The 14488-nt window shown below is 44.4% G+C and overlaps 1 protein-coding gene across 1 annotated transcript in view; it reads right to left on the reverse strand.

The window, feature by feature from the left end:
- LOC135824637 (protein slit-like) overlaps positions 1–14488 on the reverse strand; it is a 244559-nt gene that overhangs the window by 206140 nt on the left and 23931 nt on the right. The window contains exon 2 of the mRNA XM_065337361.1: positions 4371–4442. Within this exon, the coding sequence (XP_065193433.1) occupies positions 4371–4442 (72 nt within the window). The remainder of the gene's footprint in view (positions 1–4370; positions 4443–14488) is intronic.

The following is a 14488-nucleotide window of genomic DNA, read 5'->3' on the forward strand; positions in this document are numbered from 1 at the left end:
AAAAGGACATAATAATGGAAACGAGTTAAGAGTAACTCTCCACCACTGTAACTAGATACTATATACAGTCAGAAAGTGCAACAACTAGGCACAAAACTGACAGAGTACTGAGGCATTCGACGTCCTGACACCTAGCTTCAACACATCTCCAAAACAACTTGTTTTGTAGTCAACTAGTCCATCACAATGTCATGCATGAGGAGTACTGTAGGAGTTTAGATTTCGGCTTGTACAATTCGTTCTCGCAAAGCTTCCCCCTTCTTAACTTATCTTTGATATTTTTGACCCACCCAAGTTGGGTGGTGTGCTGCTTTGCTGCTTCGAATTGTAGTTAGACCGCTTTGTCAAATCGCCTACTGGTCTCGTCATCGTCCAGTGACAATCGACATTCTTTGTTCCGTTGGGACTGTAGCTTGTGCTCGTTTTCGTTGCGCTTGCCTTCCCCTCTTTGGTCTTTCCATAACCTTGAACCTTCCAAGTTGGAAGGCTGTCGGTTAGCGCTACGGAGATGTGTTGAAGCTAGGTGTCAGGACGTCGAATGCCTCAGTACTCTGTCAGTTTTGTGCCTAGTTGTTGCACTTTCTGACTGTATATAGTATCTAGTTACAGTGGTGGAGAGTTACTCTTAACCCTTTATGTACTGAAAAAATTGTACACAGACTGAATTTGATCTCGACTCACCTCAAATTCTATAATTATCTGGGTCATAACTTTAGTCTCCTTTTGACGATTTTTCAATCTTGGGCTTCCTGGAAAGCTCGTCGCAAGAGCAACACATTGAGCCCACGCTTGCCACCACGAAGGTCAAAACGCCAGCGCTACAGCCCAGCGTCTTAGCTGCAACGCCAATATTCCGACAGAAGTCGTCTTGCATCAGCCATTTCGCTCTCCTTGCTCGTAACAACTAACTGTTACTTCAAAAGAAATTTACGAACTGCCGTGCGTCCGTTTACCATTTTGAACGTGTTTCTACGTCACTGCATGCCCAGAATGATGGGGAAATCCCTCGTTCAAATTTGCGCGAGCGGCTATTGAGCGACATTTGCCGCGATTCGACTTTCGAGCTTCGTAACTCTGGAACCACACATCGGAGCGCTTCAGCGATTGGTTCAATGGACAGCTGGGAGTTTTCTCTTTGACCTACATCCTTTAGTTTTCGGATATAACTCAGGAACGACTGAGTTACGATCGATTGAAATTTTGAAAAGTTTCGATCCCAGGGGATCGAAAGTTGTACAGTCCGTACACAAAGGGTTAACTCGTTTCCATTATTATGTCCTTTTCCTTTCTACTTTTATTATTGGCTCAATACCCGAGTTTCAAATTGCACACCTGATGAGCCGTCACGAACCATACGGCGAAACGTACGTCGTGTGAAACAACTTGTTTTGTAGTCAACTAGTCCATCACAATGTCATGCATGAGGAGTACTGTAGGAGTTTAGATTTCGGCTTGTACAATTCGTTCTCGCAAAGCTTCCCCCTTCTTAACTTATCTTTGATATTTTTGACCCACCCAAGTTGGGTGGTGTGCTGCTTTGCTGCTTCGAATTGTAGTTAGACCGCTTTGTCAAATCGCCTACTGGTCTCGTCATCGTCCAGTGACAATCGACATTCTTTGTTCCGTTGGGACTGTAGCTTGTGCTCGTTTTCGTTGCGCTTGCCTTCCCCTCTTTGGTCTTTCCATAACCTTGAACCTTCCAAGTTGGAAGGCTGTCGGTTAGCGCTACGGAGATGTGTTGAAGCTAGGTGTCAGGACGTCGAATGCCTCAGTACTCTGTCAGTTTTGTGCCTAGTTGTTGCACTTTCTGACTGTATATAGTATCTAGTTACAGTGGTGGAGAGTTACTCTTAACTCGTTTCCATTATTATGTCCTTTTCCTTTCTACTTTTATTATTGGCTCAATACCCGAGTTTCAAATAATAATAATAATAATAATAATACAAGTAATACTATATACAGTCAGAAAGTGCAACAACTAGGCACAAAACTGACAGAGTACTGAGACATTCGACGTCCTGACACCTAGCTTCAACACATCTCCATAGCGTTAAGCGACAGCCTTTCAACTTGGAAGGTTCAAGGTTATGGAAAGACCAAACGGGGGAAGGCAAGCGCAACGAAAACGAGCACAAGCTACAGTCCCAACGGAACAAAGAATGTCGATTGTCACTGGACGCTGACGAGACCAGTAGGCGATTTGACAAAGCGGTATAACTACAATTCGAAGCAGCAAAGCAGCACACCACCCAACTTGGGTGGGTCAAAAATATCAAGGGATAAGTTAAAAAGGGGGAAGCTTTGCGAGAACGAATTGTACAAGCCAAAATCTGAACTCCTACAGTACTCCTCATGCATGACATTGTGATGGACTAGTTGACTACAAAACAAGTTGTTTCACACGACGTACGTTTCGCCGTATGGTTCGTGACGGCTCATCGGGTGTGCAATTTGAAACTCGGGTAGATGTTTTGAAGCTAGGTGTCAGGACGTCGAATGTCTCAGTACTCTGTCAGTTTTGTGCCTAGTTGCTGCACTTTCTGACTGCATATAGTATCTAGTTACAGTGGTGGAGAGTTACTCTTAACTCGTTTCCATATGTCCTTTTCCTTTCTACTTTTATTATTGGCTCAATACCCGAGTTTCAAATAAAAGAGGAACGTTTTATTTAATTATTACACTTAACTCGTGGTCCATGACTAATTGGCAGGCAAAGTGCGAGAGAGGGGTGATAGCCAACCATGACAAGAAAAGAAAAGAATAAGGAAAATTTCATCTCGGATGGTGAGCCTAAAAAATTATGGTGAAAAGTCTGGGGGTTGTAATTGACAACAAGCTCTCGTTCACACCTCATTGTGATAAGCTTGTTGCCAAGGTGTCACGCAAAGTTGGTGCTCTACGGCGTTCTTTTCGTCAACTGTCCCCGTGCGCTTGTCGCCTTTATGTGCTATGCGTAATTCAATCTGATCTAGAATTTGCATTTCAATCGTTCTTACCCTGCTTATCTGCAAAAGACCGTGGGCGCCTATTTGCTGTTCACCGTCGTGCGATCCGAGCTGCCTGTGGTGCCCATTACTGTGCTGAAGTGGACCCCCTTTACCACTCTCTTAAGCTATGTCCTCTGGACCACCGTTTCTTACAGTTGTTCATTAAATTTATCTTTCAGTGTAAAGTAGCTCACCCGGTTGCCAGTTTAGATTCTCTATTTTGTAGGCATAGTACACCTGCTTACACCACTCGCGGCTCTTCTGCAAATAATCTTTCGTTATGCCGATATAAGACTGCATGCGGGTATCGCTCATTGTCTAGTAGGATTGCTTTACTTTGGAATGCTCTGCCCTTTGAAATGAAGTCTTGCAATACGTCTTCTGCATTTAACGCCCATCTTGCCTGCCTTCTAGGAGCTGCATCTGCGCCTTGATCCAAGAGGGTGGTGGCGTTCCTGCGGATGCGGAAAACTGGGCCTTTGGCCGAGTCTCACGCGAACCGTGAAATTTTTTTTTTTTTTTTTGCCTGCCTTCTTAATGACGGGCCACATTGTACCCGGTTAAAACAGCTCCTTTTTGAAAATGTTTTCGATGAGTGATGTGTCGCTTTGTTTTGCTCTAATTGGTGCTTTTCTCCAATGTCATGCAGTCGTATTTATTCAGCTTTTATTTCTTGTGTACTTGCATACTGGTATTAGTTTAGTCCCACAATCTGCGATAAAATGATCCGCTGTAGCACCTACTCCACTTTTATGTTTATGTATCTATGTCATTCGGATCTTCCCAAGTTGTACAATGTACTGTTGAGATACCGAATTCAAATAAATCAATACCATACCAAAAAGGAGAAGGAAAAAATGCTACGAATTTTAACTAACTGTCCATCAACGTAACCAGATCTTATAAGGTCAGCGATTGCAACAAAATTGCACAAAACTGAAAAGGAGTACTGGGACATTCGGAGACCTTACACCTAGCTCCAACACTTCTCCAAGTCTTTCCACTCCGCCGTATCGCTGATGCATCCTGCAGGGTATACGCTATATGCGCTGTGTGCGATTTACTGTATACGCTGTCATTTGCTTCACATATCCGGTCGTCTTTGACTGACTTATTATGTTCGATCAAGCGAAATATACCGTTAAGAAAAAGCAGTTGTTCTCGTGCCGTGTGCTCGTTCGTTCCTGACACTTACGAGAATCAGAGGCTTCATAACAAAGCATTTCACACACAGCGTCTACAACTGTTTCCTTCAATCGCTGCAGCAGATAATAATACTCACAGATATTAGAGGTTTGTTCATCACGTTTCCAGCAGTACTCTATATACACACAGTTATAATTACTGTTCCCTGCGTTCAGTGGTGCAGTTGAGAATACTTACAGTGTTTGGAGGTTTGTTAGATCAGAGAACACACCGTCACTTAACGTCTGGATCTGATTATTGCCCAACCGTCTACAAACGACAAAGCACAAAGACAATGTTGTTCTTGCTTAGTTCCGGGTAGTGCACAAAACACCAAGTCTAGGATATTGTAGTTCTAATCTAAAAAGAAAGGAAAGAAATATGGATACGAGTTGAGAGTAACTCTCCATCACTGCAACCAGGTACAATATACAGTCAGAAAGTGCAACAACTAGGCACAAAACTGACACCTAGCTTCAACACATCTCCGTAGCGCTAACCTACAGCCTTCCAACTTGGAAGGTTCAAGGTTATGGTAAGACCAAAGAGGGGAGGGCAAGCGCAACGAAAATGAGCACAAGCTACAGTCCCAACAGACCAAAGAATGTCAATTGTTACTTGACTATGACGAGACCAGTAGGATATTTGACAAAGCGGTCTAACTACAATTCGAAGCAGCAAAGCAGCACACCACCCAACTTGGGTGGGTCATAAATATCAAAGATAAGTAAAGAAGGTGAAGCTTTGCGAAAACGAATTGTACAAGCCGAAAGCCAAACTCCTACAGTACTCCTCATGCATGACATAGTGATGGACTAGTTGACTACAAAACAAGTTGTTTCACACGACGTACGTTTCGCCGTATGCTTCGTGACGGCTCATCAGGTGTGCAATTTGAAACTCGGATGTTGAGCCAATAATAAATGTAGAAAGGAAAGAAATATGGATACGAGTTGAGAGTAACTCTCCATCACTGCAACCAGGTACTATATACAGTCAGAAAGTGCAACAACTAGGCACAAAACTGACAGAGTACTGAGACATTCGACGTCCTGACACCTAGCTTCAACACATCACCGTAGCGCTAACCGACAGCCTTCCAACTTGGAAGGTTCAAAGTTATGGTAAGACCAAAGAGGGGAAGGCAAGGTTGAAGCTAGGTGTCAGGACGGCGAATGTCTCAGTACTCTGTCAGTTTTGTGCCTAGTTGTTGCACTTTCTGACTGTATAGTACCTGGTTGCAGTGATGGAGAGTTACTCTCAACTCGTATCCATATTTCTTTCCTTTCTACATTTATTATTGGCTCAACATCCGAGTTTCTAATCTAAAAAGCCGAATCATTACCTTGTTTTCAGAAATAACCTCGGCTCCTAACCACAACATGATTCATAAGCAATTGGGTTATGTTGCACAGTTCACATACACCACTGTGAATAAAGTCTCCGTCACATCATTTCCCTCTATTGGCAAGCAAGAGGTTTGTTACAAAGCTGAGAAAACACAATTCCTAACGATGCATTGTTCGACACTGCAGACACACAGTTCACATCAACCACTGTTAATAGTCTCCGTCATTTTTTCTCCTATTGTCAAGCAAGAGGTTTGTTGAAAAGCTAAGAAAACACAATTTCTAACGATGCATAGTTTGACAATGCAGACAAATAACTGGCCGCCGAAGCATGAACAATATACTGGTTTGAATTATAACGAATTGCATTAGAACTGAATATGACACTTTATACCTAAACTGGGACTTCCCCAGGGATTCATAGTCTTTGGCGGATCATAGCGAGGTACACAAATCCTCGGTCTTCTTTATGGTTCGTTTAATAAATGTTTCGTTATGTTGACAACCCCCCCCCCCCCCCTGTTATATTGATGAAAAATGGAGCAGGAATAAAGGAAGTGCGTGCCAAAAGGTTTGAAGGTTCTGGAAATGTCAATGCTTTTCGAACAGAATCTGTGATTGTTTTAGTGAATTATCCGCAATGGGCGAATGCCTCATGGCTTCAATTAGTAATCTAAAGGCCATATCATCTTCGTTCTGCGCTTCCTAAAACTTCAGAACATTTAAAAGTTATAGAGGGATACATGATTTTACATTAGCCACTGTAATGCAGTTCTGAAAATGTAGGAAGAATTTGTTGCTCCATTTACTGTGCGCTGTCGTCTGGGTATCTCATGCATGTAACCTATTTCATCCAAGGACGAGGGGTTCACCTCTTGACGGTGCCCAGTTACTACTCTGGACATCTGGACATCGTCTACCTTTCTTTCAAACTCTCGCTAGTTACGGCTCAGCTACATGCAACCTCTCTGTGTAGGATCTGAATGTGCTCGTTCTTCATGCTCTTTCTTTTTTGTGTATCACCTGTGATTGTCAGCTGTAGTCAGACGTCCCTTTGCTATTTGGATAGGGACTTAGTGAAATAGAAATAGTGTTGTTCTACTCTGGTCCCAGCCACACAGCAACGCAAACTTTTGATTGTGTCTCAATTCTTATTATTATAACAACAAATGACGAAGGCGCAGGAGGAGAACAAAGGTCAAACGAAAAAACAACAGGAAAGACACAAAGAAACCACAAAGAACAAGCAGTAATAAAGCGAATACAAATCCATACTGGCCAACCACCAAAATCTGTTTACCTTGACAAGACATACAGAATCCCTGGATTTCTCTCAAAATCCCTGAATGGCTCGAAAACAAGACAAAAAGAGGTTTTCCCGCCAAAAAAACATTCGACGGCATAGACTGCAGGTCTGCGGTTTGACTCTGCAGTGCAGTTCGATCAGTCGGCACCCGTGCCTGCCAGTGCAGATCTTGCAGGCTAGGCTGGTCAGGTCTTGAAAGTGCCGTGCACAGTTCGAAGTGCGAGTGGGCACCGTATTTTTGAAGAAGAAAGAACGGGACATTCGAAGTGAATCCATGGAGCGTTCAGAAAGAAACATTCTGTATCAGACAAATATGTGACTTTACTGGGAGTTTGTTTCAAATCAATCAAAACAATATCAAGACTTTGGTGCTCGATGAAGACGCTCCAAATAATCCCGTCCAGCCAGCTTTGAACACTCGCATTGGATATGGGCAACCGACTCGCCTGCCTTCCCACACATTCGAGACAGGGGGCTTTTGCCCTGATGGAAGATTTGGGCTTTGAGCAGGTTAGTTGCCAAGGCCATGTGTTGTGCCGCGATGATCAGGCTCTCTGTGATCTTCTTGAGATCAGCCTTTGTCAGCAAACTCCAGGTATTCTCGTTGGTCAGTTGTTCTATTTGCCGGAAAAACTGCCCATGCAAGGGTTTCTGGGTCCACGCCAAGAGATGTTCTTTTTGAAGCAGCACCTCACCACCTGTGAGGTGTCCGGTGGAGCATCCAGATGTGGCCACAGAATGGGCGCAGCAAGCTCCATGTGTTTCGCATCTGGATGAAGCACATAATGCTGCAAATTGCTTTTCTCCATGGTGACAACATCATCGGGATACTTTGCAAACCACGTCCACCCACCTTGCGACTGACGTACTTACGGGCTACATCAGCGCGTGGATGGAGAGTTCCATGCATAGTCATAACCTTGCGTGTTCAGTGGCGGGTTTAGGGGGGGGGGCGCGGGGGGGGGGGGCGCGCGCCCCCCCTCAACAATTTCGACCTAGGTTTCGAAAAATAAAAGGCAGGGCGCCGGGTCTAGCTAGACTAGGCTCGGGGCGCGCGCGGCCTGAAACGATTGTCCAAAAGCGGTTGCACGGTACGGTGCTCGAGCTGGTGTTGATTGTGCACGCTACAGGCTAGTACAGTACAGTCTACAGTACAGAGTAGAGTCTACGTACAGTGAGCATGCACGGCTACACGGTGACCTGACTGTGTACTGTTGTACAGTGTGATCCCTGCTGGGACGCGCTCGACGCGTCTTCAACGGTACAAACATCGAAGGAAAGTCTTCGATCGAGTCAACCAAAACACGATTCGAATGCCAAGGGCTCAGGCGATCATCCTCGTTCTAATCGTGTTTTGGTTGACTCGAAGGCTTTTCTTCGATGTCTCAGGGACATCCCAAAAGGCCAAGCTCTAGCCAGCAGATCAGAGCCTGGAATTTTTGTAAAGCGTTCCTGTCGCGGCGCAACTCCTGCTGCCGCTCCAACAGGAAACAGTGGGAGTGATGAAGTCGCTGTTATTCCAGTTGAACTTTTGGAGCAGACTTACAGTCACACTCCGCCAGACGTAGAAGAACCTGTTGTCAGCGAGCAGCCAGAACATGAAGAACCGCGCACAGTCACAAGTACCACTGCCTATGTAAAGGATGCTTTGAGAGCGGTGAGAAATTGTTGGACTCGCATAAATAATTGCAGTTGATTCGCTCACATAACGGCAAATTTGAAGTTTACAATGTACATTGTTTCTGCGTGTACAGAAATACTGCTCGTGGTGTGTGAGATGTACGGCTTGTTATTGTTGTTGTTGTTTATTTTACTTCACCAAATGAACAGGCAGAGACGCCTTCTCACCTGCCCATAGGACAGGTCACACAGAATGATGAAGGGATGATATGCAAGGGAAAACAAGAAATGATAATAATAATAATAATAATAATAATGCGAACTCGCAAGGTTGATTATTATCTCTTGCACCTTTTACTGGTTTAGGACTTGTGCCCAGTCCTGAAGTTATTGCTCATTGTTTGTGTTTTTGTTTTTAATTGTTTTGCATTTACATTTACATGTTTTTAGAACACATGTGCAAGGTTGATTGCTATCCCTTGCACGTATCAGGGCCTGTGCCCTTTCCTGTTTTATTTCATCTCACATAATAGTACATAATAAACCAAAAAAAAAAAAAAAAAATAATAATAATAATAATAATTTTAGAATTGCGATCAACAGAACGAGCTGAACCGACATTTTCACAAAGGCTTTTATTGTATTCAAAAAACGAGTGTATACGAAGGCAGTGAAGAACATGGAAGAAAGAAAAAATGTGATGTGGAAGAAATGATGAACAAAAATTGTACTTCGAACTAGTTTTCGCACAACACTCCTCAGGAAGCTACGTTGTACTAATGAAAAACAATCCAGAAAGATACTAATAAAGAGAAATGGAGTGAGAAGAAACAACACCTATGAAAATGATAATCCTAGCACTAAGGTAATAACAGGAAAAACTGCGAAAGCACTTCACGAACTTGTAAGGACTACTAGTATACTGTGACACAAGATATGACACCATGGCCAACCAGAGCCAAACCGACAGAACAAGTTGCTACTAAAACAATTTCAAACGAATAATGCTGTCCTTCTGGACACACAGATTAGGCTTATGAATACGTTGACAAACGGCTTCTAACACACTCAACTGCAACTTATAACCATGACGAGCACGGCACAAAACAGAAAAAGAAGAATCAGAATAAACCTTACAACAATCAGGACGAGATGCAAGATGCTTATACACTGATGACTTCCTACTAGAAAACACACGCTCGCACCCACTCTTACTCACACAATCATTCTCGCTCTCACACTCACCGGAATCACTGGACTCACTGGCCGAATCCTCCTCAACGACTTCCTGCCTCGGAGCAATCAGGTCCCGTCTCCTCCCATCCCTCGTCTCACGTTCCTGTTGTGTATTCCGTTGGTTCGGTACTTCCGTACTGAAATAGGTCATGGTGTAATTAGCCGTTGTTCTTCTGGGTCTCGTTGATATTGAGGTAGGTATTGTTGTCGTCTCTGCCGGTGATGCAGCAAGCGATGCTGATGCAAACGTGTCTGCATGCAACACACGTGGCGTCGCCAAAGCCACATCCACCTCCGCTGGTGGAGGGAGTGACTTGGTCATGGCCACGGGAGCCAATGGTGGACTTGTCGAGTGAGACGCTAGGTCCTGTGTTGGCGGAGGTAGTGGTTGTTTACGGGGTCTTCCCCGCGTGGGACGCTCCAGTTGTGCGCTACGTGGGATAATGTGTAAAGGAGTGTGTTGCTTGATGCGTTCGCTCAGGTGCTGAACAGTCCTACCAACATACCGGCTAGCACAATTCCGGCATTCAAAGTTGTAGATTACATGACTTAAATGATGGGTTGGTAGGACGTCCTTCAACACCGTGAACGAACGCATCGTTGTGTAGACGGGTATGAAGTGTACCGCATAGTAGGTTTGTTTAATGATCGCACGAACTTCACGACTCACATTGTCAGACTTCTTGCCCTTCCATGGTAAGCACAAAAAGACAGGACAACGAGCAGGCCCTATCAATTCATGTTTCGGCGTGGGGGCTGTAGACAATAGTTTTGCCAACATGTCGCCTGGGTATCCGTTTTTGGTGAAAACTGAACGGAGAAATTCGAGCTCACCACTGAGAAAACTAGTTCGAAGTACAATTTTTGTTCATCATTTCTTCCACATCACATTTTTTCTTTCTTCCATGTTCTTCACTGCCTTCGTATACACTCGTTTTTTGAATACAATAAAAGCCTTTGTGAAAATGTCGGTTCAGCTCGTTCTGTTGATCGCAATTCTAAAACTATTGTCGCCTCGACGCCTATTTAAATAATAATAATAATAATAAATAATAATATAAGTGTGAGTTACGAAGTCTGAAGAAAACATTGAACGGTCTCTGCTTGGATGACGACTACACCATAGCTCAGTGGTTAGAGCATCGCTGGCTACAAGCGAGGGTCCCTGGTTCGAGTCCTGGTGGTGACAGTCAATTTTTTCTTCAGACTTTTCCCGTTTGTCTCTTTCCCTCAAAACCAGTTAATAATAATAATAATAATAATAAAAAAGTGGTTGAAATCAAGGACACTGAAACCTTCAACTGAAGGCATGATTATGGCAGCACAAGACCAATCCCTCAAAACGAAAAATTACCAATACGCCATAATGAAGTCAATTCCTCGAACTGATGCCAATTGCAGGCTTTGCAAGGGCAGCTTAGAAACAATTGACCACATTGTCAGTGCCTGCCCAGTTCTTGCTCGGACCAGTTACATTGAACGACATAACCGGATAGTAAAGTATGTGCACTTCGAAATGTGTAAAGCACGAGATCTACCTACTGGTGCTTCACGATTCGACCACCAGCTCAAGGCATTGGTCAAGAGTAATCAGTATCGCCTCTATTGGGAGTATTCGGTCCCAACTGACCTGAAACTATCAGCAAACAGGCCCGATCTGCTCCTTGTTGATGACAAGGAGCGCATCGCCTACATTATAGACATCAGCGTTCCTGGTGAGAACAACATCAATAAGAAAATGGCTGAAAAGCGCTCGAAATATTATGATTTGAAGCGGGAGATTTCGAGGATTTGGTCCCTCAACCAGGTTGACGTGGTCCCTGTGGTTGTCGGTGCCCTGGGAGGCTTGGTGGGGGAGACTCCTCAATGCCTTCGGACTGTGCAGGGAGGAGACCTGGCTATTGTGCAACAGGAGGCTATACAAGGTTCGATTAAAATACTGAGAACTATCCTTAACATGTAGATGCACCTCTGCTGCGTTTGCATGTTCAATAGCTAAGAGACTTGAATAACGACTGATAAAGACTGCTATTTCCTTTGTTACTACTCCCTTGATTGGTTGATGTATTTTGCCTGTCGCTGCAAATTCTTTATTATTGTTTTGATGTTGGAGTTCGGATTGAGTTTCTTTCCTTTCTTCCTCTTCCTTCAACTAGTTCTTGTCCCTTTGGTTTTTAGGTTTTATTTATTTATTTATTTTTGTTTTTGTTTTTTCACTTTCTTTTTGCTGTCCCACCCATGGAAATATTTCCCGGTGGGTCTGGCTTATCGCCTTCGAAAGAAGTGAATAAAGGAGAAATAATAATAATAATAATAATAATAATACGAAGTAGTGGTTGCGACTTCGGCGATGATTTTGTAAGAAAGGTTTGCTCCCCACACCGGAGCTCGCGCTATTCCGCCGACTTTACTTGACACTTGACTGACTCACGACTGCCATCCAGAGCACACGAGAAGTCCATCGAACCTTCGACTCGGCAAACCTGCAAGAAAGCACCACTCCCTGCTCAATACACAGTGTTTCGGGGAATTCACCCCTCATCAGTTGAGCTTGAGTAGGCTGAGGAAGATTGTGCCTGAAGAGCACCACTTATATAGTGCTCTCCAGGCACAAACATCACCAGGGATACAAACTTACAGAGACGCTCCGCTTCCAGCGCGACAAAAACCTCGTGAACACCAGATAGCAGCGTGAGTCAGTGTCGCTCCTGGACGGTGAGACAGACGTCGAGGACCCTCGGTCATTCGCAACGCTGTCACCTCCAAACCAACTAGTCGCCAGCCCGCGCTGGGCACAACAGTACGAAGTACGGAGCGTCTCTGTAAGTTTGTATCCCTGGTGATGTTTGTGCCTGGAGAGCACTATATAAGTGGTGCTCTTCAGGCACAATCTTCCTCAGCCTACTCAAGCTCAACTGATGAGGGGTGAATTCCCCGAAACACTGTGTATTGAGCAGGGAGTGGTGCTTTCTTGCAGGTTTGCCGAGTCGAAGGTTCGATGGACTTCTCGTGTGCTCTGGATGGCAGTCGTGAGTCAGTCAAGTGTCAAGTAAAGTCGGCGGAATAGCGCGAGCTCCGGTGTGGGGAGCAAACCTTTCTTAATAATAATAATAATAATAATAATAATAATACAAGACAGAAAGGACCAAAAGAAGAAAAGGAAAAATTTAGATGAAGATAATTTCATGGAGTCAGAAATATGATTTTATAGACATGCATGCACAAATGCTTTATAGATGAGAAGGTTGGAATTCATGGCAGATAATAAAAGTTTAACAAGGATATTCACAAAGTAAGTATATCAATGGCAGAAAGAGCTTTTCGGAAGGGACCAGGGACACGTATCACTCTAAAATCAGAGGGGAGAGCGTTCCAGAGAATGCTTGTACCAGTCCAACTAACTTCAGTAGTCATTCTTGGAATAAGCAATGATCCTTGCCATAATGCATTCTTATATACATGAACAAGCAATGATGGACATAACACCTTACAGCAGCAGCGTGATAATAGCAGGTGATAAGTGTATCCTATTCCTAGTGTTAGTAGTAACAGTGAATCTGTTACACCATTCCCCCCTCTCAACTGTCAGAACAGTACCAATTCGAAGGAACAGTTATGGTAACTAATGATCATGCATGGATATGTGGAATGCATGGTAGCCGAAATCAACACTGATGAACTCAAGATCCAGTGCATGTCCTCTGCAAATAACGCCTGGCTGGCAGGGAAGCACTATCCTAATCATGCAGAATGCTACATTTCTATTGCAACACGTAGAAACTAGCAATACAACTGTGGCTGCCAATTAAATAGCAATTTTATGAAGAACGGTCCAGGTAGGTTTTCAGCGGAATAATGGCGTTTCCTGCTTCATCCATCAAGTATTCCTCCGGCTCCCAGGTGGCATCTCGGTAGCCCTTCCATTTCACTAGGTACTGCGTGCGCCGTCCTCTCTTCTTGTGCGACAACACCTTTTCGACAATGTACCGCGTAGTCATAGTCGGCCAGGAATTCAATCCATCGAGCCTCTCTCTTGGTTAAGTTTGGTTTGGTCCTGAGGTAGACAACTCCCATGTTGTCGGTGTAGAGTTGAAAGTGGCGAAATAGGTAGACTCGCCAGCACTGCAGGGCGTACACTACAGCCAAAGTTTCTCGCTGGGCGGCCGTGTAATTCCGTTCGGCAGAAGACAGCTTTCGGCTCACGTAAGCCACAGGATGCCAGGACTGGTCCTCTGCTTGCTGCGTTAAGACTCCTGCCACAGCAAAGTCACTTGCGTCAGTCTCAACGCGGAAATCCTGACTGACGTTTGCTAGTCGCAACACTGGTGCATCCAGCAGAGCAGACTTCAATCGCTCAAATGCCTCCTGTCGAGTCTGATTCCACTCGAAGCGCACATGTTTCCCTGTCAGTTCCTCCAGGGGTTTGGAGATGGCCGAGAAATGGTTAATGAACCTTCGAAAGTAATTAGCGAATCCCAGAAACTGTCTTACGTGCGTGACCGTCGTCGGGACAGGCCAGTTATGCACGGCCTTGATCTTCTCTGGATCTGGAGAAATGCATTGGCCGTCTATCCGGTGCCCAAGAAACAGAACGTCTGTCCGGCCGAATTCACATTTAGACGGTTTGCAATATAGCTCATTCCTCCTGAGGGCGTTTAAGATGGTTCTGACATGATCGAGGTGCTCCTCCCATGATTTGCTGAATATGAGGATATCGTCTAGAAACACCACAACGAATTTACGCAGGTATGGCTGGAGGACACTGTTCATCAAGGTTTGGAATGTTGCCGGGGCATTTGTTAGGC

The sequence above is a fragment of the Sycon ciliatum genome, chromosome 9 (genome assembly GCF_964019385.1).
Source record: "Sycon ciliatum chromosome 9, ocSycCili1.1, whole genome shotgun sequence".
Taxonomy (NCBI): domain Eukaryota; kingdom Metazoa; phylum Porifera; class Calcarea; order Leucosolenida; family Sycettidae; genus Sycon; species Sycon ciliatum.